The 27239-nt window shown below is 40.9% G+C and overlaps 1 protein-coding gene across 1 annotated transcript in view; it reads left to right on the top strand.

The window, feature by feature from the left end:
- Nucleotides 1-35: 35 nt before the first annotated feature.
- The window catches only part of PREX1 (phosphatidylinositol-3,4,5-trisphosphate dependent Rac exchange factor 1), a 170850-nt gene continuing 143646 nt past the window's right edge, over nucleotides 36-27239 (top strand). The window contains exon 1 of the mRNA XM_050907593.1: nucleotides 36-197. Coding sequence (XP_050763550.1) covers nucleotides 36-197 — 162 coding nt within the window. The remainder of the gene's footprint in view (nucleotides 198-27239) is intronic.

Genomic DNA, 27239 nt, shown 5'->3' with positions numbered 1-27239 from the left:
GGGGAAGCGGAACGCCTCGCCCCGCGGCCGCCACCATGGAGGCGCCGCCACCGCCGCCACCCGGCCCCCCCAGCGCCGCGGAGCCCGCCGGCTGCCCCAAGGACACCGACCGCCAGCTGCGCCTCCGCCTCTGCGTCCTCAACGAGATCCTCAGCACCGAGCGGGACTACGTGGGGACCCTCCACTTCCTGCAGTCGGTGAGCGGCGCCGCGGGGCGCGGGCGGGGGAAGCCCCCTCAGGGGCACCGGGGGGGGGGGCTGGGTGGGCGGCCTGGTCCGGCCCGGCCCGGCGCGGAGCGGCTCCTCCCCGGGCGGGCCGGGGGCTGCGAGTGCGTCCCGGCGGCGCGGCAGCGCTTGGCACAACTTGTGGGAAGTGCCTGGGGCCAGGCCCGCTCCGCCGAGGGGGAGTTTCTTCTGCTCGAGAGGCTGAGAGGGGGGATGTGCGAGGGGCCGGCGTGGGTCCGCCGTGGGCAGAGCGGGACCGCCAGCAACCGCCTTTTCTCCTCCGGTGAGGAAAAACCCTGCCGCCCGAGCGATGGAAGTGCCGGATCTCGTAGCATCCTGGCGGTGCCCTGGCCGCTGGGCGGGGGAAAGCACGCGGGTGTCTCTGCCTCGCTGGGGGGTGACAGGGACGGATCCAGAAATGAGTCTGCTTTTCAGAATGCCTCATCCCTTTTGTTGTTGTTCAGAAGTTGCCGTTACACCCACTTGGAAACTCTACCCTTACTGCCTGTTATTTATAAATAAATATTATATATATGTTGCTTTAATGGTAAACACAAATATGTGATTGGGCCGGGTGTGTCTGTGCATGTGGAGACAATTATACCCGCCTCTGAAATTATCCACGGACTAGTTCAGAAGTAAAACTCCATCTGGATATTTCCTTTTTCCTATATAGGCTCTAGATGTGGAATTCATCAGCACACCACACTCCTGCAAATAACTAGAAAAGCCTGCAGTAAAAGTTACTAGATAACAGATATGCCGTAAAAAAAAAAAGAAGAATAAACTATTTGATCACACAGAGATCAAGAATCAAAGCAAGGGAAGTCTCTGCAGAGATTTCTAAAAGATTGGACAAGGCAGAAATTCTTTCTGGTGTTTTGCTAGATAAGTACTAAACCCTGATTTCATCTAAATGGGCTTAGTCCCTGGACCCTTTTTGACTTGTCTTTCTGGCAAGGTTTTTGTTTGTTTGTTTTTTAAAATCAGTTTGTCTTCAGTGTTTTTCAGATTCACCCAAGTGGCAAACTGTCTAGCATAAAAGATAAATGAAAAGGATGTGGTTGCTTTATGAACTAGTCTCTACTTAAATCCTCCTTTTCTCTCTCGAATAGTTGAACTCAGAGTCTTTAATTTCAGAAAGCTTTTGACTGAAGTGCCAGTTAGCTTCCTTTAGAACTGGGATTCTGTCTCACTGTGAAGAGATTCTTTAAAAAGCTGCAAGTTGCAGAAATGCCCCACCCTACAGACAAAACAAAACAAAACCCTCAGAAAACTCCTCTGTCCTAAGTACTGAATTTGAGATTTTGTCAGCTGCAGGCTGGAATGCAGATTCAAGCTGCATATATTTTTAGCTTCAGTTCTTACAGCTAAATGCATTCACAGTGTTAACTAGTGGGATTTTCATATATTAAAAAACAAAACAAGTTTTTTATTTATTTATATTCATTAACTTGGCAGTTTTCATGAGAGCAGTAGTGGGTAATATGCCTTAGGTAATGGCAGGAGAAGATACTGACAGAGTACACTTGCCTGTGGTCTCAGGATGGCACTGCAGACAGTCAGAGCCCTTCACAGTCACTTTGTTACTAGCTACTAGGTGTAGATTGGCTGTAGTATTATCTTGGGGGGTTGATTCTGATAGTGCAGCTTTACCCCCCTATGGAGTTTGTTTTTTGGTAATTATGTTTGAATAAAGCACTGAGGAATAGGATCTTTCCTATCTCTAGGCCTTGGTTTAGAACAGCGTTCACACACAGGCCTAAGTTTAAGCATGTGTCAAATGTTCATGTGCTGTCCTAAATAATGACAGTTTCTTCAATCATTGACCTAGTTCTTACGGGCTGAATCTCTATACAACTGCATTCAGATAGCTGAATGGTATTAGGACCAAGGAAAGGAAAGTGAGGATCTACTGCAGTATGTGAGGGTAAAAAGAGCAGTAGTGGGATGAAATTTTTAAAAATAAAATTTGGAGTGAGAAATATTTTCTGCATAAATTTGGTGGATGGCCATAACTTAATACCTTCTAACAAGATATCACAAAGGAAAGAATTCTGCCCTGCCTCCCACATTGGACAGCTGACATGACATGCAAGCATAATATCATCTATATAGTCACTGGAATTACGGGCAGTTATAGGGCAAAAGTTTTGCCTTATGACACTAATAAAAGTAATGCTGTAGCACTGGGACCCTGAATTCTCAAATCTACTTGGGCCTCACAAATAAAGTCCACTTTACTCCCATTAGTTTGTTTTTCTGAGTGCTCTGACGTTACTGCATAGGAACTGCTGCTCCTGCCCCATGGGTCTCTTTCTTACCGTCTCGTGTTCTGTGTGAGTAGCACTTACCCAGTGCAAAATAAATGTAAACTATTACACTTCCTGGGGTAATGCACCTAGTTAACATGCAAACGTAGTTGGGTGATGTTAGGGTTTTTTTTTTGGTAGTGTGAATTTTACTGAAATTGATTATACTTCCATATATTGCAGAAGCAATTTTGGCTGTAGTGGAGAAAAGACTGCAGTTCCTCTGTGCAGGACAGCTGCAGTTCCCAGATCTTATGGGAACTTGTTCCTGTCAAACATGAGATGAGAGATATGCGGGGTACAGGTTCCTTTGCTTAAGAAACTTTAATAGCTTTGATAAATAAACAAAGGCTAAATCTCATATCTTTTTATCATCAGAATGAGTTTTCCCCAAGTAGGATGGGACAGTTGTGCTTTAGAAAAAGGTTAGGTGAGGGAATTCGTGCTCTTTGTTAAATATTTGCTATTGAAGCCCTAGTCCTCATTAAGTATTCTCAATAAACAATGTTTTAAAAAGCAAACAACTCCATTCTATGGGTTTATTCACAGCACTGAGGTTGCTTGCTAGCAGCAGCTTCCTGTGTTCCCTGGTAATGTAAAAGAATCTCTTTAAGTATTTAATACTATGGATTTGCAAATAAATCAAAGTAACTTTGATTTATTAAGAGTATTTTGGTCCTTTTTAGAAGACTAGTATGTGACCATGTTAAAGGAAAGGTTTCCTTTTTCTTTTCTTTTTTGTATGCTTAGAAACCTTTTCCCAGTAAGCTGCAGGGAAAGTAGGTTCGCTATAAACATAGGGACTCAATCCTTATTTGCTTTGCCTAGAAGATTGTGGTCCTTATTTTGCTTCCATAGATTAATAAAGTGGGTATCATTAAAGTTATAGAACATGGAGTTCTCTTTTCTTACAATAAAGATTGTGTTAGTCACCAAGAAGAACATTTTGCTGAGTTTTGTACTCATTTAATAATAATGCTCCAGATGTTTACCTATTTAAATAAAATTTAGTCTCTATAATCTGTTATATTTCATACCTCAAGTAATTCTGACAAATGGAGTTATATCTGCAAATTTAACTTAGATGTCCCATGCCACTACAGCTAAATTAGGCTATTCAGTCTGTTAGGTTTAATACATACAGTTAATTTTTCACTGTGTATGTTGTTTGTAACACTTTTATTCCATTGAATTTTGGACACAAGAAGGTGTTCCTAGTCAGTTTTGCTCCTGTTCAGTTTCCAGTACTCCTGTTGATAGGTTGCCTTACAGTATTATGTATCAGAACTGTGGAGAGAATGAAACCCAGTAGCTTTTCTCTGTGGTTTGTTCTGGATGTCACAAGATGAGATGATCAATTCCAAGGGATATAGCTTTTTTTTTTTAAACAGAGTCTGGATTTTATATTAAATGGTAATACAATACAGATATGATACTCGCATGCATAGCATGATTTTGATAGTCTTACTTTTCCTAGATTAAGCCTCAAAATGATGATTTACCATGCTGAGAGAGGGCAAACTCTTTTCTACCAGCTCACAGCTGATGATCTGAAGTTACTGATTTAATTATGAATATGCACATGCTGTATTGTGTCCTGTCTTATCTGCCATTTTGTTAGGCAGGTATGATGTTGCAAAATACAGAATCCTCCTTGAAGAAATGCTGTGTAAAACAGGAGTATTAATAGATAATACTGCAGTTATGCAGATATGTTACTAACTTTACTAATAAAGGCTCGTTACACAGCCAAACCTTTTAAGCAGCAGGGAGAACTACAGGGAATGGATGAAAACATACTGCTGCCAATGTCATTAAAGAACTACTGATCAAATAAGAAGCAAAGTGGAAAATTGTCAGAAGCTATACTAAAAGTTACTGATGGAGTAAGATAAACTTCAAAGAGATAAAGGCAGATAATTCTGTTGTAAGTCTCTGGTGAGATCATAAACCAGAAGGATTTTCAGTCTCCAGACTTCAAGATTCAATTAATCCTTTGCCTCCCTTTGGCCTCTTTTAACTCTCTGCAACATATGCAGAAATGTTTAGATTTTATATGTGATCTTGTAAATATTTCTTTTCTATGTGACAAAATTAAACCAGGTGATACTTTAGTTTGAGTGACCAGTTGGGTAAATGTCAAAGCATCTGTCTGGTGGCACGCAGTCTTGCACATGAAAATGTGGCTGACAGCAGTCTTTGGGTACTGAGGTGCAATGTCCGCACATTGCAGCCCTTAAGCTTACCCATTCTCTAGGTATCTGTTCTTGCCTGTTTTGTCGATCTGTATGGAAAACTCACAGACAATTCACTGAGAAGAGAAAGGTTGTGGTTTGTTTGAATGCCGCATGGTCATTCCACAGAATCCCACTCAAATCTGTGATACTAATATTGCAGTAATTAAAGACCAGCTTTCAAGTAAGGAGACACAGGAGCCCTGAGCAATTTCAGACATGCTCATTGACCGTCATTCTAAAAATAGATTGAATAGTGGGTATGCAACAGTTAGATGTCAGTATTTAAAGGTTTGATTTACCAGTTTGTAGATATAATCATATGAATTACATGTGAAAGTGTAGTAACAGTAATTATCCAATACACTAGATTGCAAAGGTAGATATTTTGTTGCATACACATTTTTTATTTGCCATCCTTTAATTTCCCTGAACACTTAGCTCTAACCTGCACATGCAGCTCCCACAACTTAGTCAGGTAATTGCAAGTATATAAAGCCAAATTGTTCTCCACATTGTATATAAATACGGCTCTTTCATCTTTCCAAAGACAAACCACCGACTTGTAAATTTTAATGTCAGAATGACAGGATGTGCTTCTAGCTTGAGCAATTGCAGTGTGTTCTGTGCAGGCATGAAAACAGTATGAAAGTTGAACTGTCCTTATCAGACAGGTATCAAGTTGGATAAGTAGTTGTATCAGGACTATTTTTAGGTTTTAATATTATGCCATCCTTTATTTTTATATGAACACTGGAAGTCTTTTTCCATCTTATCAATTGTATAAATATGTTAGGACACGTGCCATCAGATAAATTAACCCACATCCTACAGACTCAAAATATTTATGTTATGCTCCCTTTTCTTACTTGCTTTGTAGTTGTAATTGATCTAGTATCTCTGGATTTTGCACTCCACCCATCTTGAAATATGATAAGCATCACAGGCTTTTTTTTTTTTTTTCTATATATATTTCACAATCTTGTTTGCATCCAAGATTAGGGCTCTGGTGCTCAGATAGAGTAGCAAACAGACCATTTGTCTCAGCTGTGAGGTGTGGTTTCCTGTCCTACCCTGTTCTCTGCCTGTTTCACCATCAGTAGATACAGATAAACTCTGATTCTGGAAGGTGAAACATATGGTTTGGGTAATGTTGCTCTTTTATTATGAGACAGCTAAAAGAGCAATTGAGGAAAGGAAGGAGATGGAAAAGGAAATTTGTTGGGAAGTGATCTAAATTAGCTTTGCTCTTCTGTTGTTTTGGTCAGTTGTGAATGATCAAGATTTTCTACTGTTGAATCCCAACAACATGGGACATTTTTCTTAAAAGTCTGGTTCCTGACATATGTAAATTGAGGAAGATCACAGCTTTCATTTTAAATGGCACATTTGTAGCCCTTCTAGTTGTAAAGCAAAGTTTGAAGATAGAAGATTAGCAAAACATAAATGCTCATGAGTTTTTTAGGGGCTTGTGTTATGACTTGAATATTTGGGGCTGGCAATACTGCTAGTAGAGTTTTCTGTTCAGACTAAGTGTAGTGCACAATCAGCTGCTAAAGGCTGAAATGCAAACAGATTAAAAGGTTCTTTTGCTCTGGATACAAAGAGAGAATGTGAAGAAAACAGTCTGGAAGTGAAAGACAGAAAAGCAAAACAAAGCAAAGAGAAAGTTCTGAAAATACTTACTCATCTGAGCCTGTGGTCTGCAGAGCCCAGTTTACAAGCCACAGGTCTAAGAGCAGGGATGGAGGATGCAGAATTCCCAGGTTCTCTTCTGCTCTGAGATGCATGTCTGAGCTTAATTTTTCACTTGGTAAATTGCGTGACCAGCCCATGTCTTTTGCAGCGAGGCTTTACAAATCAAAGGCATATAGGAGTAAAGCAGATTTTTCATATGAACAAAGCTGTTTAGTTCTTTTTGCACTCTCACAGAATCTCCACAATGAGAAAATATCAGTAAATCCCCTATGTAGTTTCACCAGTTTACTGCCACCCAGGTGAGAACTAAACCTCCTTTCTCTTTGCTTCCCTTAGCTCATTCCAGCTTGGTGTGCATCTGACCCTTGTTATCCTTTATCTCAAGCATACTTTGGTCTCGTTATATCCTTCAGAATGAGGTGTTTGACCTGACTCTGGCTCTGCATCTCTCCCTCCTCTCAATTGCAGTGATATCATCAATCAGCCCTTTTGCCATTTGTCCCTCCCTCTCACTTCAGGGACGCCAGTTGTTGTCTGAACATGTGTCATGATCTCTGGGGGGGGAGGGAGAGGTTGGCTGCCCTGTGCTTCCCCAGCCCCATGCTGCTGCCTCTGCAACAAAACTCACCTGCAATAGCAGTCTGGGAGCTGAGTGAGTGGAAGGGAGGGACAGAGACCCTGGGCTTTGGTAGGAAAAGGCATGTGGATCAAAAAGTGAAACAAGCATCACAGATAGCAGAAATTACTTGAGTTGCTCCACACATAGCTGAATGCATGTTTGATTTTACACAACTTTTGGCTGATTTTTGCAGGAAGCAGACTGATACGCATTATGGGAGCTTGTTTGTCCCTAAATATAGGAAGAGGAAAAGTTTGAAAGCTTTGCTAATTTTCCACTTCCCAGGTCACACAGTGTTTGTGCTATAGGCAGGAGTACTGCTTTGCAGGGGTGGGAAATGTGGTTCTACAATTTTACATCATATCATAGAATCATGAAAAATAGTCTTGGAGAGGATCTTGAGAAACCATCCCATCATGTTCTGATCTGAAAGGAGGGTCATTTTTGAATATTTATCCTGGTGTTTAGATGTCCTTATTATTAGAAATATCTTCCTAATGCCTGACATAATGTCTAGTCTTTTTTTGCAGTGAGCACAGAGGTGATGTCTTTCTCTTTGCATCAATCCCTCAAGTATTTCACGGATGTTTTCACGTTTTGTTTCAGACCAGACTAAATTGTCAAATTATTTAACTTTTTTTCTCAAAAACTAGTTAATTTTACCTCTGATAATTCCTGTGCTATTATCTGGATTCTCTAATCTATATGTTTCTTGAACTCTAGTGCCCAAAATGCAGGCACAAGACAGTCCCAAGGCTTTAGCAGTACTGAGGGAGAGAATGGATTATTTTACATTTTTTGTACATTATACAGGAGTATTATTGTAGCACAGGAGCCTTAAGAAAGGTTTATCTGAGTTTGTACCTCTATTTGAGGACAACTCATTGCTCATAGCAGTGACTGTGACTAGGTGCCTGCATAGAGGATTTATGGGAGCAGTCTAATATTTAGACTTCTGGGATGTACCCTGGAAGGGCAACACTGAACCCTCCTTAAGGGGAAGGGAGTGATGTGTTTTCAAGCCAGCTTTCCTATGTTCAGATCCTGGCAGTGCCAGAGGCATCCCACTCTGAGAGGGTATCTGAGGCTTGAAAAAGTAGGATCTCCCAAGTGCAGTGTCTGCCTGCAGGCATCCAGATGAGTCCATGATAGATGAAGCTTTCGAGAAACTACTTCTTTCTGTTGCCTGCCTATTGTCTCCTTCAGGCACTTGCAAGAAAATAGAAGGGACTATGTGTGAATTTCCCTCTTCTTTCCAGCTGTAGAATCCCTTTTCTGTTGTTTTTGTTTCCAGCCTCAAATGGATTCTCAGCCTGCAATGGGTGTTTTCTTGGTAAAGGCCTTGCACAGTTGTAGTGTATTTTAGGATGTAAATGATAATGTATGTTTTGACTTTGGTGCTTGGAATCACTGTGCAATGGCAGTCTGTACTGGTCACCACCAGAGAGAGTACTGCTGACCCACATATATCTGCTTATCCCCTAGGCCTTCATTATCTGCAAAGACTACCATCAGTTTTCTTGCACGAAATGGGGATTTAATGACAAAGCTTTGCAGAAACCTTATTTGACCTCTCGGATCTTGTTGGGCCAGGCCTTTCCTGTGGCAAAGACCTTCAAATCTCCTGCACTTCATCTCCTTTTTTGAGATACTCTTGAAACTAGTAAATAGAAATATATTCTGTGGACTCATCTAGTTCATGAAGATTTTTTTTCATTTGCAAATAGCAATTGCCATGATTGCAGAAATCTGTGTTGTGGTTCAAATCTTTGAAATTGTCCTGGAAGGTTGTGTCTCCCAGTTTCTCTGACTACATGGCAAGGTTTCTTTGCAGTCGTCTTTCAGCCAGGCCCTTTTGTTTTGTGCTTTAGATGATGTGAAAGCATGCGTAGTTCACTAATGCTGCTGCTTATTACCATTGTCTTTGTATTGTGGTGGGATGCTTAATCCATATTTACACAGCAGTGTTTCCATTAAATGCTCTGAATTGACAGATGATCCCTTGATTAGTGCAATCAAAGGTGATGCTGTTTCAGAGTGCATGAAGGTTGTCGGAATTAAGGATGTAAAAAGTACCGTTGGACTTGTGGCATAGGGTGGCTGCTATTTCCTCCTCTGTTAGCGTGGCTTCAATCCATTCCTCCTCTGCCCCCCTTTTTGTCTCTGTTTCTGTCTCAATATTTTGCATTCTGTTTTCAACTTGTGTTGAAGCAACCAGTCCTGTCTCTTTGAAGGATGGACTGGAAGCATTACTATCTTATCATGTTTCTTATCTATTTTGAAGAGTTCCCATTTAGCAGTGGGAATGAGTGCAGCATTCTCAGCCTTTAACAGCTAGAGGCAAGAAAAAGATTTGAAATATGCAACAATGTCATTTCTCAATCAGCTACAGACACTTCATTGTGGAGCAATGCAATTCATGCAAAGCCATCTCTCATACAGAGACTGAATGCTACCTTTTATTACTTTTCCCTGCTGGATGACAAACTGAGGCTTGGACTGGGGGTTGCACCAACAGCGTGCCTAAGACCTGAGCAAAGTCTTGGGTTTAAATATTACTGCAGATGAAGATTTCTGCTTGATTGCCTAGCCAAGCCTGATTAAAGCTTTAACACTGCCTTCTGCACATATGATTGAATCAAGCTGTAGCGGACATTCAGAACTGCAGTACGTCTGTACTGGGAGAGAACCTCAGCGTGGTTATCTGGACTAAAATGCCTGACTCCTGCATATACAGTTTCCTTCACCCTTCTGTAGAAGCCACTCATCTGAAGAGGCCTTGGCTCCCTTTGAACTGCAGATCTCAAGACCAGAGTAAGAGAAAACAGCTCTGTGGCGAGAAAACAGTTCCTTCACTCTTCCTAATGAGCCCTCCTCCTTAGAAGAATAACTCACTGCTTACACAGCTGATAGCCATATGTCAAGCCATGAGATAGTGATTGCGCAAAGCTGAATAGGAGCTCTGATAGGCCCCTTGAAACCTAATGACAGAAAGACAGGTATTGACCATTCTGGGCATCATGATGCTTATGTATGAAAGCCCACCTGCTTTTTCACCGAGTGCTGATAGCACTAGAACTTGTCACAAACCGGCTGGCAATGTGAATTCTACAGTTCCGGAAACAGCTGCAATTTTATGTCATATATCTTTGAGTTGCAGAGAGGGCAATAGATTTCTACACCTTGATTATTTAAAGATTAGGGTGGTTACTGAGATGATGGGACTGTGGAACTGAGTTAAAGGAACATTTATGTTCATGTAAGGATATTGGGTCAATCTCACTGCTATTGCCATTGCTATAATTATTTTTGTGGAAGCATATCAGCCATACAAATAATACCGTGCTGCAACTTATCTGATGTCTCATGACTCATGGAGTAAATTTTGTGACCATTCTTGACCCGACTTTCATTTTGTACTTCTGGTTTTGCTTGTGGTCAGTTCTTGTGCCAACAGGTTAATTTGTTGGTTCCCAAACCATTTAGCTTATGTAAAATGAGGGCACTTTTTTTTTTTAACAAGCACTCTGTTTTAGTCATTAAAAATCTTTGTAGACTAGTCATCATTTAGTTGACCCAGTAATACACTTTCAGTTTAAAAAAAAAAAAAAAGGAGCAAACAATCTAGTATGGAGGGTGCCAATTATATATTCCCTGTAGATTTGTCAGTTGTTTAGTTGCCACTGGGCCACCCTAAGAGTTAGGGACAACATTTTCAGGGCTCCTTCAAGCATATATAAGGAACTGCTTGGCTGTATGTTTTGGGTGTGAAACTTGATGTGATTGGGCTAGGAGTTTGAGTTGGACAAATCAGGCTGCTGGTTTAATTGTGAACCAGTGTCACTACCAGTGATACCAAAACCATGTTCTTCTGCTAATGTGTCTTGCCCTAATGTGTCAGAATGACTGATCGCTGAAAGGTCACGCTGCTCACTGCTTGCCCGAGTGGACCACTTTTAAAGAGAGAGGCTAGCACAGTCCTTTGCAACTGGTGACCCTGACTGCTGAGGTTGCCACCAAGGAGTGATGCTTGTCTTTGTGATCTGAGCAATTTATTAGGAAACAGCTTTGAACCTGTGAAACTCATTTTACTGGATGGCTGTCAGATGTTTACCTTTGTACGTGATAGAATGGGCTTAGATTTAAAAAAGCCTACCAACATCATCCATGTCTTCTTATACTTTTTCTTATCTACAGTAAATCACTTCAGTGATAACACTTTCGTCTTGAAAGTTTTGCCTGCTCATGCTTCTGGCATCTAGTGTGGTTTGAGTAACTTGGAACAACCTGCCATGGGATACATGAGGGAAATACATGTCAGGACGGGGGGAAAACATAAAAGGTTGCATTCGGGGATTATTTTGGAGGCTGAAGAAGCTGACAATGAGAGGAGTTCCCTGATATTCAAACTGTTGTGTGTCACTGGTGGAGGGCCCTGCTTTGGGGACAGACTCCTGATAAGAATTTGCATTTTAGTGAGTTCTTATCTCAGATAGGTGGGTGGGTTTTAGCTACACAGCAAAGTCTCTGGTCCCATGGGACTTTCTGTCTGATCTGACAACTGCTTTGAATTCATCACCTCACAGGGAGCCGTTTGCTGTTAGCCTCATCACTAGGTGGCTAAAGAAGCCCCTTTCATTTTGTTTGAAGGGGCAATAACAGAAGGTTGTAAAACTTTTGACCTGGTAAAATATTTCGGACTCTGAAACCTGATTCTTAAACAGAATCCAGGTGGTTGTGGGAACAATGGGCAAGCCTAATGTAGGTACATATGAGTAGGGTGTGTGCTGTTTAATATGTAGGTCACAGAGGAGAAGGCATGGAGACAAAAGTTTTTCTGTCTCGTTAGATCTGATCAGTGGTTAATGCCCTGTATTGTTAAGCAAGAGACTTAGGCTACAAATGTAGTAAACAAACTGGCATGATCTGGTCTTGTCTTGTACCACTGAACTCTCTGAGTCTCAAAGTAGGATGGCTGCATTCAGACTGCCAATTGGGAATGGTCCTTGGCCTATCCTAACTCTGGCACCATGCCTGAGAATTGTTTAGGAGAATGCTAGTAGGCCTGGGCCAAAGGGTGCCAGGAAATACTCTTAACAGTTTTCTAACGGAATTGCAAGGCTCAGGCCCATGTCCTGGCACTGTTAGCTTACTAGTATAGGCATAGCCCGAGGTACCACCCTAGGCTGTGGCACATCTTGCTAAAATAGGACTCTGGTAGAACAGTGATGCCCATGGCAGAGCTGACGCTCAGACTCAGTGCTAGCTTTTCTGTGTTGGTGGCTGGTGCGGATGGGTTTATTTCTGATGCTTTGTTGTTACGTGAAAGTTCTAGATGCCAGGCTAGAAGTGTTGGAAATATGTTTGGTCAGCCTTCCTTAGATTTTTTGTCATTACTGACTCTGTTGTCGTCATTACCTGAGGTCTTATATTTTCTTGATCTGTGGAGGAGGAGACAGAAAGGAAATACAGTTTGAATGGGTGGGGACTACTTTAGGACAGTGTGAAAAGGAACTGGATGTTAATTACCTAATTCTGAGTGTCATTACTAGCAGTTGTGAGCTGAGATATCGTAGACTGAAAGCACTTTGGTCCTTCACATGAGGTACCGCTTGCTCATTTCTGTTTTATTTACTTCACTTTTTATTGTGGAAAATCAAAGGCTTCAAATGATAATCACTGGACACTTGCATATAATTTTTTAGCTCATATCCCTCTGGGTGCTGGTGGTTCCGTCTCTGTTGTGTTACCGACACTGTGCTCAGCTCAGATGGGAAGCAGCTGTTTGTGAGGAGAGGGTGTTGACAAGACACAGACTAAGGGAAGAACAGCGGGGGAAGATTTCCAAAGAGAGCTGCAGAAGTGTGTTTGCCATGAACATTCAGTTGTCAGAGGCATGATCCCTCAACAGGAAAAGGAGAGAGGGATATTGGGAGGACACTTTTCCCAGAGTTTGTCTCCTTTGTTGGCTCTTAAAACTTTAAATGTGAAACTATCCCTGTTGCAAATACATGTCTCTTTCTTTGCATTGGCACAAGTGTTTTGTTCACGTGAGGAGAACATGTTCTGAAAACTTGTCAGTAAATAAATAATGATTTTCAGGCTATATGGAACAAAGATGATTTTTTGGGGAGGTATAGTTGAAAAGTGAGATTTACCAATTAAGTTATTTATACAAGACAAAAATACCACTGGAGTTTTTAACTTAGTCATTAAATGGCACAGGGCACACAAAATCCAGTGCATTTAGTGTTGCAGTATCTGTTTTGCTGGGCTTTTTACTGAGTCAGACCTCCAGCTTTGCCACCAGTGAATTTCTAGAATTCTGCTGCATTCAGTCCTCTGGCCTTCACATTGCACCCGCATTCCTGGTTCACCATTGCCTTCCCTTGCAGCGGATTGCAAAGCCATTGCACAAGGACAGATAATCTTACTGCACGTTTTTTTTTTTCACTTCGGTGCATTCCTCCTTCTCTGTTCAGCACTTACAAGTAGTATTTGCTAGAGTAACTGCACTTAGGGAGCAAGAGCAAAAAGCATTTGGAAACAAAAAGGGACCAATAAATTTAATGTATAGTCAAGGCTTTTGAACTAAATACAGTTGGAAGGAGTATTGGTTCTAGATGAACAGAAGAAGTCAAAAAGAAGGACAGATCAGTACTTCTGGAATTAGAACAGGTCATTGCAGACATATTACATAGTCTTTCACTATTCACCAACTATGATGGTTCTCTGAAAAAATCAGCTGTGGGCAGCTCCTGTTGTTATAAATTAAAAATTGTCCACAGTTTTTATTACTTTGCTTTTGGTTTTCGTTGTTGGTTGGGTTTGGGTTTTTTGTATGTTTGCCAAATGGGGCAAAACTTTCTTACTCTTTACTCAGCAAAACATTCCCTGAAGGAATGCGTTTTCCTCTTTTTTTCAACTGTTAAGACTCTCTTTAAATATTTAATGTACTCAGCTGCATCTTGATTCTGACATGGTGAACAGATCAAGCTGATGAAGCTTTGCTTTATGGATGGATAGGTTGGTGAAGGGTGCTGGTAGTTTTCTGCGGTTACACTGAGTAGCAGCGGAAAAGGAAAAAAGAAAGATTACTTAGGATGATACTCTGTTTTGCATTATGTCTAGTAGAGCACCTTTTGAGAATTCTGCTATCTCTATGGACTTTATCCTGCGGGGCGCTCAAGCCAGGAGGAGCTGGGAAAGCTCAGCCTATTCTAGCAGGTGCTTATCACCTTGCAGTATCAGCATTTTCTGTGTATAGAATATGAACATCATGAACAGCAAGGTACATCTGGGAATTTCACTCTGACCTCTGTTTCCTTCCCCATTTAAAAACAGCTTAATATGCATCTTGACATAAAATAAAGCTAGAAAGAACAGGTAGCCTCTTGATTGGTTTTGTCTGTTACACTGTGTATGCAGTGTATACGCGTGTGTCACAAGAGATCCTTTTGCACAACAGAGGCCAGTGCATCTTTCTTAAGCAGTTGCACAAGAAAAGCCACGATATTTGGAAAGTAAAGCATGAATCAAAATTTTTACAGCACACAACCAGAGGAACTGAAATTTGCAATCAGCAAGCAAGAATTAAATTGCAGTGGCAGCAGTTGCTATGTCCAGGTGGTGTGTGTTTGGACGCAAGGCTGCATGACATCAGTTCTCTTTTAATGTGGTTCTGGGTGAGCTGCTGGGGCAGCATGGTATCAAAAAACAGCTTAACCCAGTGGAAAGAAAAGTCTCAGGCTATTTTACTTAGAGAAGAAGAAGATTTTGCTTTGAAGTGCATTAAGAATAAAGATACTAGTCTGTGTTTATGCAGCACTTTTTTGGCTGTATTATCTCAAAATAGAAAACCAGTATTTAGCAGATGGAGAAACTGAGGCACAGAAAGGCAAAATGACTTGTCCAACGGTTGCAGGGGAACTAATTAACAGAGTCAGCAACTGAAGCTAAATGTCTTGTCTTCATTCCTTAACTCTTTTAGGTGAAAAAGCTGAGCAAAAGATGTCACATGAGCTATATGCCTTTTTTGTGGAAAAAGTGCACCAAAATTTTAATTCTTTAATTCAGTCTTCTGGCAACCAGCTGACACATCCTTGGCAGCTGGTGCTTGATGAATTGGTGGTCTTAGCTCAATTTTAGGGGGACTGTTAGGCATAACCAGAAGCAGTATTGACAATCTCTGTGCACAGACCAAGAATCAATGGGGATAAGAGGCATTAACAATTTTCCGTTCTGGGAGTACCTCTGCTGGATGCAAGAGACTGTGCTAGGAGAGTTTTCCTGCTGTAGTCCTATGTGAACATATGTTGTAGAATGTAAGTCTTGGCTCTTCAGGAATTACCAATCAGCAGCTTCCCATTGCTCTCAGTGAGTAATAAAAATGTAAATAAAGAAGCTATGTTATGTCTCAGAATTACTCAGTGACAGTTGTCTGAACAGTTGTGCTTATGCTAGAATCTCAGCAAGTGCAAGTGCAAACACTCAGACATCTGGTTGTTTCACACTTGCCTAGTCTGCTTGTATATGTGTTAGCTGCTGAAACTAACTCTTCTCAACACTATGCAGAAGTACTTTTTAAAGCAGTAAGTGCAAGCCTGAGTTCTGCAATCAAGCACGCATTGAGCACAAAGGGTGTAAAAGACAGAAATCAAGTGAAAATGTCAGTGGTTTGAATGCACTGCTGGTGCTGCCCCTGTGTTCACTAGGAAAAGCCAGTCTGTTCCAGCAAAGTAAAACTGTCTTATGGCCAAACCGAATCCAAGGAGAGATTTGGAAAAAGTTTCCTTATAAAAGTCAGTATATAGAACATTTCACTTATGTGGCTTCCCTGCGCTTCTTGATTTTTGGTGAGGAGCTGGAACTTCAGAGATGCCACAGAAAGGAATTTTCTTCCTCTAATTTTTTAGCTCCAAGGTTCAGACTTAAGGTTTGAAGGCGAATTAAAGAAGTAGTTGAATCCTGAAATTCTCTGCACAAACCTGACCTTTGGGACAGGAGGGTTTATTTTTGGTATGTTTTGCACCTCTCTGCACACTTCTGATCTTCCAAGGCTTCAGCTGCCTCCTTTTCATTAATTTTGAAGACATATCTTCAATCAACACCCTTGTTGGGGGGTGTTCTAATTCTCCTTATTTTCACCTGAAAGACTTTTGTTCACCAGCTCTGACTCTAACAGAGGCCACTACTGCCTTGTTCAAACTAACACAGTACCAAAATAAAAACAGTAGCATAACATATCTCTGCAAATCATGATACTATTGAACCTTTTGAATAAGAGATTGGTGAGATTTTGGGGGAGAGTGGTTTGGGGAGGGGTGGAGTAATGCCCTCATAGGAATATTACTTTCCTTTTCTCTCACCCCAGCTGATGTGATCTTTCTAGAAAGCCAAGACTTTGCATGAGACACCTGGTACGATGGATACTGTAGCCCAAGATGGTGTTAGACTGTTTTTCTCCACTCAGTTCAGCATCCCTGCACCAGTACAACATCCTGTTGTGTCTTGTTTCCCACATGACAAATTCTTGGTTGTCCCCACATATATTTCTATTCTGCTCCACTCTAGCAGTTTATGAGGCAGGGTGAAGGTACCTTTGTCCAAGGGGAAGGAGAGGAGTTTTCAGTCTCCTTATACCTACTGCCGGAGCAGGGAAGTGACGCTGTTGCACGGCTCAAAGGAGATGGACACGCGAAGGTCCACTGGGACTGGTTAGTGCAGAGCAGAACACAACGTTAATATTGTGGATACTTTGGGATTATAATTTCAGTATTTCCTGGCCACTGCAAACAATTGGAAATGCCAGTGTATGTGATATGCCGTTATCCTGGAATCCCTGTTTCACATCATTATCTTAGAGTACAGTAGACCAAACCAGAAGATATTCCCCCCAATTTCATTCCGATTCACTGCTTAGGGCTTTGATTTATGTTTGTAAGCATGTTTAAGTGGGGTGACCATGACAGTTATCACCGTGCCTGTTTGCCCTGCCACATCCCTAGAAGCTGAAGTCCCATGGTAGGAATGGATGTCTGAGGTTTGTATCCTCGGCTGCTATAGCTTACAGCTTAATGTGTAAATGCAGACTAAAGGCTGCAGTGGTTTGTTTAAATGTTTAAATGTTGAGTTGTAGAGGGCAGTGCTTAAGCAACAGATGCACATTCTGTGCAGCCTTGTCTGAGACAGAGGTGTAACCTTCAGGAGAGGAAGGAACAGAGAGTAGAGGACAATAATTGCTTCAGCAATCTTATTTAAATCAGTTTGCAAATGAGAGTCACAGTCCTTAGCCCAAATGCATGTTAATTAACAGTTTATAGTTATCTGTAGGATGGCAACTGGAGTGGCTGAGGATTAGGTACTTGCCTATTTTGCCACGTATACTTTAGACACAGTAAACGCTAGGAAAATGTTGGGGAAGATACCTGGGGACTTTCAAACACAGCATTTGCCAGAGCTCCTCTGTTGGAGGTCTGAGTTGGTGCTGTATACCTGGGCTGGCTGACGGTACGCTATTGATATCGGTTTTATTTGGACTGTGTGAGGGCAGTAGCTGTGAGGGTAGAAGAGCTCAGGCATGGCCTTGCTGTACGACTGCTTGCATCTAGACTGAGCTCTGATGGCTCTTCCAATTCTTTACTGGTCACCTAAGTCACCTGCAATGAATCTCCACCATAAGAGTAGAGCTTGCTATTTGGAATCAAGAAATGTTAAATACAGATGATATTTGAGTGATAATTTCAAAGGAGGAAGAGAAACGTGCTGTCTTATTCTGCTTCTGTTTTCTAGGCTTATGTTATTTTCTTGTATTTGCTTTGTAAGCAAGTTTCAGCTGAGCTGGTGGAATTGGTCAGAAGGGTTGAGACTTTCGGATGAAGTGAAAACAAATTCCCTAGGGTTTTTTTTTGGTATGTGGGGAGTAATTTGGGCTTAAGTGTACTTTTTTCTGACTAATGATACACCAGCTGTGGCACTAGTGACAGAAATCTCATGATCTTTTCATTGCAAAGCTTCTTACTTAGAGATGTATTACCTGTCCATTCTAATGTGCATTTAAGTGGAATTTGGCTAAATGAATAATTTCTGTCTTCACTCATCATTATGTAAATCTTTTCTTAAAGGAAAAAAGTCTCTCTTTCCCAGCAGTCTAAACACCAGGCAGTGACATGAACTAGTTACAAATCCCCCTGTATGTTGTGTGTCTTGGTAACATGATACTCAGTTGTCAAACTTCCCTGTTTTTCTGGGGCAACTCTGCTGCCTGTAGAAGCTTTTGGATAGGACGGACAATGCCATCCACCAGGAACGTCCCTCCAAGTAGAGACAACCAGCATTATTTCCAGCACATACTTCTTCATATGAGGCTCTGGGATGCTGTCATGATCCTGGGATGCCTCTCCAAAGGAGTGATCTGCTTTGGAGTACCTGGAAGAAAAAGGTTTGAGGCTCTGTGATATATAGATCTCATTAACAGCACCCTTCTGAAAATGGGCGTTCTGTTTGTGCCTGATAAGGCAGTCCTTTTATCACACTTCGTCCTTGTTGGTGGAGTTATTCTGTTTGTGGGAGTGAGGAAGAAGGAAGAGAAAAGATATATATCAATTTCAGATTAGTTTCAAATGTGGAGCAAAGTTCTGATGTGCAATGAAATCCTATAGCAAGTTCTCTCTCCACATCTTTCTTTAATCAGCACTGAAATGAGATCTATGTGAGGTGTGCATGTTGTGCATACCAGAATTTCATACCTAATGAAGATGTTCTCATTGGTTTCAGGCAGAATATATTTCAGGAGAGAGATGGAGAGTAACCATGAAATGCCAATTCTCTACGTGTTCTGTCTCTTCTTGTAGAGATATGGGTGTGGGCAGGGGAGGGTTTGTACGAGACAGAAAGATATGAAAGTTTTTAATCTCAGATACCATCAACTAGGAAAGTTTCCATGGGTCCAGAACTATTTTCAGAGTGACTATAGTACTTATTTTAACCTTCAAGGTGATAAACAGAAGGGTGTGAACTGCTGAGAAATAAAGTATCTTTTTTTCCTTCATGTAAAGGTTCTCAGTCATTTTGCTTATAAAGGAAGTATATACCCAAAGATGTAAAGAAGATGGCAAGAGAACAGATTAGAAAAATAATGTCTTTTACATATTTAAGATTCAGCTGAATTTATAGTCTGTGTATATATGTAAAAACTTACTTTTGCAGGCTGTATTACAAAAGCAGGAGTGATAATATTTCTAAAATGCCTCTGAAATTAGTTTTCTGTGCAGTAAGTGGTGAATACACAACAGAAGAGGGAAGGGATTCAGTTAGGTTTGTACCCCCACAAAAAGAGGTGTTGTGTGCAAGTCCCTGCCTGCACAGGGCCTGGGGTCCGCATGCTCTGCAGCAGGAAGGTACTGCACCCTGCTTACTGCCCAGGAAGAGTAAAAGATGAGGCCTGGCTGGAATACTGGCACCATCCTCCCTAAGCATCTTGTTTGGCAGTAAATTGCTGCTAGTTTGGAGCAGTTTCCTGCTTTCTATGTGTTTATGGTTTTAGTTTCTACAGCTTATGGCAGGATAGTTCCTCCCACTCCACACATATACTTTGCCCATTTATTAATGGGATGTATCTTCTAGACTATAGCAGAATTATGGGATTCTTGTTTCTTGGTAGTGAATTCTTGGCTATTACTGATTCAAGTGGAGTCTTTATGAGTTTACATAGCAGTCATAACTCCAAATTCATAACCTATTGATGTGTGGTACCAACTGCTAAAGCATGCATGAGCTGGAAATCTTGGCAGAGTCTGGAGTGAGTTATGGAGGGTATTCATGCATAAAGAGTGTGGTGTTAAATATTAGATGCTGCTGCTCCTCCTCAGCAGCTCATATCTGCTTTCCAGGTCTCGAATTCTCCAGTGGCTGTTTCTTCAACAAAACAAATCAAAATAAAACAACAACAAAAAATTTGCTATTTTTCGTATACTACTATGTAAATCTTTCATTAAATAAAGTGTTAGGGGGGTATAGATTCACTTCAGTGGTGGGAAGACAGTAGAAACTTCAGTCCCTGCTGCTGTGAATTTTAAGAGGAAAAAATGGAGTCTACAAATGAGTGGAGGAAACGGAGGCCAGCAGTTCTTCAGAGGCAGAAATAAGTAGAACAGAATAACATGATTGCTCCAAGGGCTGGGTATGAGGGAGCAACAAGAAAGCACTTCTCTTTGTTTCTGGGTAATAGCTTGCTTTGTGGGAGAACAGATGAGCTCACAGCAGAGCCAAGAGTAGGCACAGTAAGGCATAGGGGCACCTCTGGAAGAGAATTAAAAGAAAGGATTTTTGAAAAGAGAAAAAAAAGGCTAAAAATCCAGTCAGAAGACTCAGGAACTGAGATCTACTTTTCCCTTAAAAAGCAACTGAAGAGCCGTTAGCATGAGAAGAAACTGAAATGCCATTTGTCTGACGTACTACTTCATACCCTTTCCTGTGTGCAAACCCTAAGTGTTTGTATACAAGAGCAGGGAGCCAATCCATGTTTCCCTGTCTGGATTTGCCACCTAGAATGTACTGCTTGGATGCCGTGCTAGTCAGTGTATGCAGCCTTGGCTCTGCTCCTTAGAAAATGAGCATGGTGATCATAGCATTTACTGAATAAACAGCTGAATACCATAGTCTGTTTTTTGTTTATCTGTATTCATGACAGACATAATCATCATATAGGAGGACAAGGAAGGCTATGGGAGACAGTGTGGACATGGGAAAAAGATTAATGGGCTATAAAGCGAGAATGACTAAATTCTGGAAAGCTCTTTTGAATTAATCTGATACTGTTAAAAATCAGGCACAAGTAATAAATTCTTACACCTGTACAGCTAAAACTGAAAGAATTCTTAAATTATTCATTTTATTATTGAAGTTCTTTGCTAAACAGGACAATGTCTAGTTTTGTGTATAAGTTTCCCAAGTTGTTGGTATCCAGAAAAGAAGAACAGGAATGTTCTAAAGCAAAACTTGAATGAATTTGGATTGCTCAGGCTGAAAAAGTTGCTGAGATGAAGGGAGTAAACTCTTCTCTGTATCCATAGTTGATAGGACAAGAAGTAATGGGTTTAAATTGCAGGAACTGAGAAAATTAGGAGATGCTTTCAAAAAGTCAGGATAATGAAGCAGTGGAGTAGATAAAGGGAATGTTGTGAAGTGTCTGAAACTAGTTCTTGTTGAGAATGAATGAGACAGACTGCTGACAGAAGTGTAAAAGTTACTGTGCGCCTGCCTTGGTGTACAGGGTAGCATTCTGATCTCTTATAGTCCTGATTTCCTTCATTCCTTCATTTTAAACAGTGGAGAGGAATTAGTCACAGACTTTTTTTAATTGCTTTTAGGCAGCTTTCCTGTCTGATTATTTCCTCTTACCTTACTTTATGTATTCATAACCCTTATCCTTTTGGTCTCATTGAAATTTGTGAGGGCTCTTTAATATATCTGAGTGAAAAGTTAGGGAGTTAGCTTGAAGTCTTCCTTTGGTGCCTCAAACTAAGCTGGCTGACACCATGCTGAAGCAAAGGAGTAGCTCACACAAGCTGGCTGAGAGCAGGCACAGTAACTTCCAGCAGCAAAGTGGTAACCAAGTAGAAGGGGTGGTGAAGTCCTAAATCACTCCAGTCCTTAGCAAAGTAAATGTGACTTAGCTTTGTAAGCCACTCTAAACAAGTTACCCTAACTTCTCCAAAAGCCAAGCATGTTTAAAAACACAACAAATCCCTAAAGACACATAAAAAGTGTAGATTCTTTTTCTGAAAAATAATAGTAAAAACAAGTGAAACAAAAGTAATCTTGGAACTATAAATTTCTCCAAAGTCAGAATGTGGAATCCAGTTTTATGATGCTGTTACCAATGGTAGGAAGGGGTACCATGGGGAACATCCTGTGATACTGGGTGGATGTTTCACATTTGGGGGAGATTAATCATGTGAAATTATTGCCTAGATCCTCCCTTTTTTGCCAGGTAATTTCTTTTCTTTCTGGTTTCAAATATGTCCGGCAAATATGGTGACCTGAAGGTTTTGTGGCAATCCATATATCATGTTGGGAAGCTCTCACCTTGTATAAAATTAGCCAAAGTCTCTTTAAGTAAGCTGGTTTATATATTTTAAATTCAGAATGTTTCAGAAAACTCCCTCCCTTTTCTATTTCATTCTTACCTGAAAAAAATCAGCTGGATTTAAACTACCTTAGCATCCAAAAGGCAAAACTATAAATTTGTGACGTGACTGTCAGAATACTAATATCCTCCGTCATATGAGGAACACCGTTAGTTGTTTTACACCTTTGTATATTTATGTAGATACGCAAAATCACCTAACTTGATTAAGGATTTTCTCCTTCTAATTGGGACAGTGTGCAACTCCCTCACATTTCTGGCTAGTCACTTGGGTCAAAAGAGTAACAGCATGTTTTGTCTGCCTGCGTTCTCAAAGGTATAAATCACTAGACCATTTTCAACTGTACATTGAAATTCTCTTTCCAGGTTCTCCTGGGGGAACTAGACACTGCTTGTCAGCTTTCCCTACATGACTGGCTCTGCTGTCTCTGCACAGAGGAGTTCCATAGTAGGATGGAGGTTTGCTGTGCAGCTGAAAGAATTTTGCCCATTGTTCATAAGTTACAATTTAGCTCCAGAACCTGGCTGGTTTCACCTTTTTTGAATGTTCTTGGCATCTAGCTGCCTCATTTCCAGTCATCTTTGTCCTGGCTAGTTTCATTTTGCTGTGAAGTGGCTTCCTCACACCACTTCCTTAGTGGTACAGCTGCATTTTTCACTCTTGTAGACAGCATTTTCCCCTTAGCACTCTTGCCTCTCAGCCCGATATTCCCACACTTTATAAATATGCTTGCAATGGTGCCATAAGCTGTCCCTTCTTATTTATGGATAGAGTTGCAAATTTGATCCAGATGGTGCTGTTTTCTAAAGTCTGCTTCTGAAATCTGTTTGCAAGATACGTGAGCATATGCCTCATTGGCTGTTTTCAGGAGATCTCCTTTCAGGACTCCTGGTTATTTTTGCAGTATGAAAGTTGTGCTTCCTTAAATGCTTTGAGTCAGTGGGATTGGATCCTTTTGTTTGCCACAGCAGCACAGGCAGTGTCTAAAAGCTGCTTAGACTTAATTGTTATTTTGTCATAATTGTTTCCAAGAGTCTTTGTGCTCTTTGAGCTTAATGAGAACAAAATATTATTTTATGGTATGTAGTAAAATGACAATTAATGATACCATTAGTAATAATTACTAGCTTTGTATCAAGAGACATTTGACAGTAGCTGTAGCTATAATAGGGGATGTGGTTTCTCAGAATGCATAGCAGAGTGCCAGCCACATTTAATGGTACATGTGCTACCCAAGACCACTTGCAGCTTGCACACTATCCTTCTTGGTTTCTCTTGTAGACTTAATCTCATACAATTCGTATTGCCTTTTTTCCTTTTCTCTCCCTCTGTTATCTCTTTACGTGCTTACATTCCTTTGTTCTCAAAAGTGAAAAAAAAAAAAATCATCTTTGGAGCGTAGTGTGCCTTAGCATTTTTTCTTAAGGACGCAAATTATCGCAGAAGGCCTTGAGGAGGTCTCTGACAACTTCAATTTTACAAAGCTGGATCTCTGGAGAGCAGAATAAAAAACCCCACAGTTGTACAGCAGAGGTGTGTAATGAAGTATGGTGAAGTCTGTGCTTCAGTCAAATTGAGACCAGCTTGTGGAATAAGAATGTACCAGCACTGAGAGGCTCAGAACTCAAAAGGCAAAGAATTAAAATACCACTCTCACCACCCCCAACTCCCAAAAAAACCCTACCAAAAAACCCTTTTGATTTTAAAGACAGCTAAACTCTTACGGTTGGTAGGCCTCTGCTCTGTATCATTTGTCATCCAGTTCATTTGTTGGTCCATAATTGTCAGCTTACAGATTCAGCTGCTTGTTCTTCTAGGTAGAAATCATGCTGGCAGTTCAGCAGGAGGAGCATGGGTGGCAATGTCTTCTTCCATGGTAGGCCTGAACTGTGCCTCTTCATGGGACAGAGCTCTGGTTTGTCCATACATTTAAGTCCATTAGTAGCTGGCTTTGAGGAGACTGAATAACTAATGACCTGGGGGGGGGGGAATAATGCGAATGGCTTTTGTCCTGACCTTTCAAATCACAGTGGTTGCATTGCGAAAAAAAGACTTGCAGAACGGAAATGGTTTACCATCACCTTCCACAAATTCAGGGTCGGGGAACTTAGCAAAACCTACTTTTGAGTGTTAGTGCCACACTGCACAAAACATGTAGGACACTGACCCAAAGCCTCTTTCACGTGACCTCCAGCTGCTGTTGACAACTACTGAACAGATACATGCTTTGATGTGTAGAATTTTTGAGGCAATTTGACTTCTCTGTTTCACTGGATATAAAACCTCAACAGTGTGTTAAGTGCTTGGTAAAAGAGAGGCTGGAGTGCACTCCTGCAGCAGAAGGGCAGTTGTTCTGTTGCCTTGCATTGGCATTGCAGCTTTTTGATAGTTCTCTTTCTATAACCTTCCAACACAGAAGCAAGGCATGTATCTTCAGAGAACATGTTAATAAGACTAGCCTCTGGAAGAAGTTGTGACACCAGAAACCATTGATATTTGTGGACCACTACTTGATTGTTTGGCAAAATTGGTATGTAGGACTGGGAGAAGAGTTACTTGTGCTTCATCTATCTTACTGAGAGTCACCATCCTGGCAGTGACAAACTGTTAAAAATTCACTCTTCTGACAACAAAATAATGTGAACTGAGGGCAGTGTTGAAATTTGTTCCTTGGAGGAGTTTGACTTTGCTGTTGTCACTGCCCCTCTGTGTGCACCTCTGGAAGCGTTGTGAAGAGTCATATGTATGTCATGAACGCTCCCAGTCAGAAGAGATGAGTGTATAGCACAGAGAGAGAGAACATATGAACAAACAAGCAAACTGATTAGGCTGCCTTCTGGTGTTACCCTGTTACTCTTACAGCTCTGCAAAGAGATGACTCTACTGCTCCAAGTCGTCTTCGTGTTAGTAGACTGCTGAGGCAGGATATTTAAAATACAGACTTGTCCTTTCTTTGTATCTTGTGCAGTGTTCTGCTAAGCAACCTTTGTAAATGTTTGTTGTAAATCACATAGATCTCCAAAATTGGGGAGAGTTTTCTAATTCCATGTCAATATTGGTTCAAACAGCCACATTAAAAATATCAACAACTATGTTTTCTCACAGCAGAACACTCAGTATTGTACTAACCCTTGCTGAGAAGGCCTCCTCCCTTCTGCATTGCTTTTTAACTAATTGGAATAAAATATAACAATAAAATGGGGGGGTTTGGTTATGTCCTCAAATCAAATTTGCTTATAGCTTTTATAATTTTTGTTGTTATTACCAGGGAAGTCATAACTAGTTTCCACATGCTGTGTCTTTTCTTATCGAGCTGCTGGGGCAAGGGCTGAGTTGTCGGGGTCTTGAGGATGTGAAAGAAAGAAGGGGGTCAGAAAGAGGTGCCTGGTTTGCCCTGTTTTAACTGATTTGACAGAATAAGTTGTCTTGCTTTCATTAATATTTTTGGAAACTTTCTGAAGGTCCTGAAAGAAACAATGGATGAATTTTCTCTGCTTCCCTTCCCCCCCTTTAGATTTTTCTTTTGGGCAAATATTCATCCATATGCCCATAAAGTAGATTCTTCAATTGCTCCTTCCAAGTAAGGTATTTGAAATGAAACATCCTATCATCATATGTATAGCTTAGTTGAAACCTAAGATGTTTCTTGATTTTTATTATTTTTCTTTTTCTGCAGATCATAACATTCCTTTCTCTATATGAAAATTTTCAACCAAACCCCAGGAATTTCCTACAACACAATTAGTTTAATTTCAGACTTCTGGTTCAAAGCTTTGTTTTTTTACATTTTTGTGTTGAAAGAATATTGTGAGTAGAAGACAGCATTTTCCTGATGAATTGTTAAACTTCAGTAAATTCAGTGTTTGCAGTGGGGAAAGTATTTAATCCCAAATTTGTGAGAACTCTTGTGTCAGATGACTATCTCTAACACTGGCAGGTGATGATTTAGGAGCCCTTTCTAATAGCTGACACTGCAGTTGAATGTCCTCTCAACAATGGCTGGGGCAGGAGCCTAGAGTTTCAGATGCTGGGAGCTAGGGTGGGAGGGCTGCGCATCCTGATCTTATAGAGGTTGAAAGCAGTTTTGTCACTGACTTAACAGACTCATAGTCTGTTTCATGATCAGATTCTCTTCCTGCCCTCACAGTGGTTTGGTAGATGAATTAGGCTAGGCAGCTTACTCTTCTGTGCCTGCTTCTGTAAAACAAGATAATAACTACTTTACAGAGTGGTTATGAAGCCTACTTAATTCTTATCTTTAATATACTTGTGTATCTTTGGAAGTCCTGCAGGAGGGTAAGTTTTAACATCAGTGTTGTGAGTTTTGTGAGCCAGATATGCAGTGAACAAGGATCATCATGAGCAGAATGACAGTGGAAAAGAGCAGTACAATAGTAAATGTATGTACACCGTGAATTTGCCTTTTTTGATGTTTTTGGGTGGATTCTTTAGTAAGGGTTTCCATTTTTGCATAAAATCGTGGGATTGTAGGTGTCTGGAGAGCTTGGAAAGAGGGGAGATGGAAGAGAGAGGTGAAATTTTGTTTATCATGTGGCACAATTAACTAATTAACTCTGGGGGTTTGTGTCTCGGGTTTCACTGGACAATGGTTGTTTTACTATGGCTCTTGGTTTTGGCACCGGATTTTCCTGTTTTTGATGTAGCAACTGTCAAAAAAGAGTCCAGTGTGGACTCTAGGTCCTTTCAAGCTGACACCTGTTGCCATATTTATTTCATCTCTTCTTTTATTTTTTTGTTTTTTACACAGTACAGACAGTGTTAATAAACTAGTTTTGCCCAGTAAGTGGGAGCGGAAAGTGACATCACTGCGATTAGAATTCATGTTGCAATGGGGAAATCAGAGTGCGTTGTTTATCCTTACTGCTGCTTCTCCATAGCTACTTGTTGCAGAAGTTACAACTTCGGTTTACATATTTTCCTTTGAAACTTGCTGTACAACACAAAGGATATCCCACCTTTGCAACGTTTTAGCTATCGGTGAA

This window comes from Gymnogyps californianus, chromosome 17, assembly GCF_018139145.2.
Source record: "Gymnogyps californianus isolate 813 chromosome 17, ASM1813914v2, whole genome shotgun sequence".
NCBI classification, from domain to species: domain Eukaryota; kingdom Metazoa; phylum Chordata; class Aves; order Accipitriformes; family Cathartidae; genus Gymnogyps; species Gymnogyps californianus.
The sequence above is the reverse complement of the archived record's forward strand: the minus strand, read 5'-3'. Positions and strand labels throughout refer to the sequence as shown.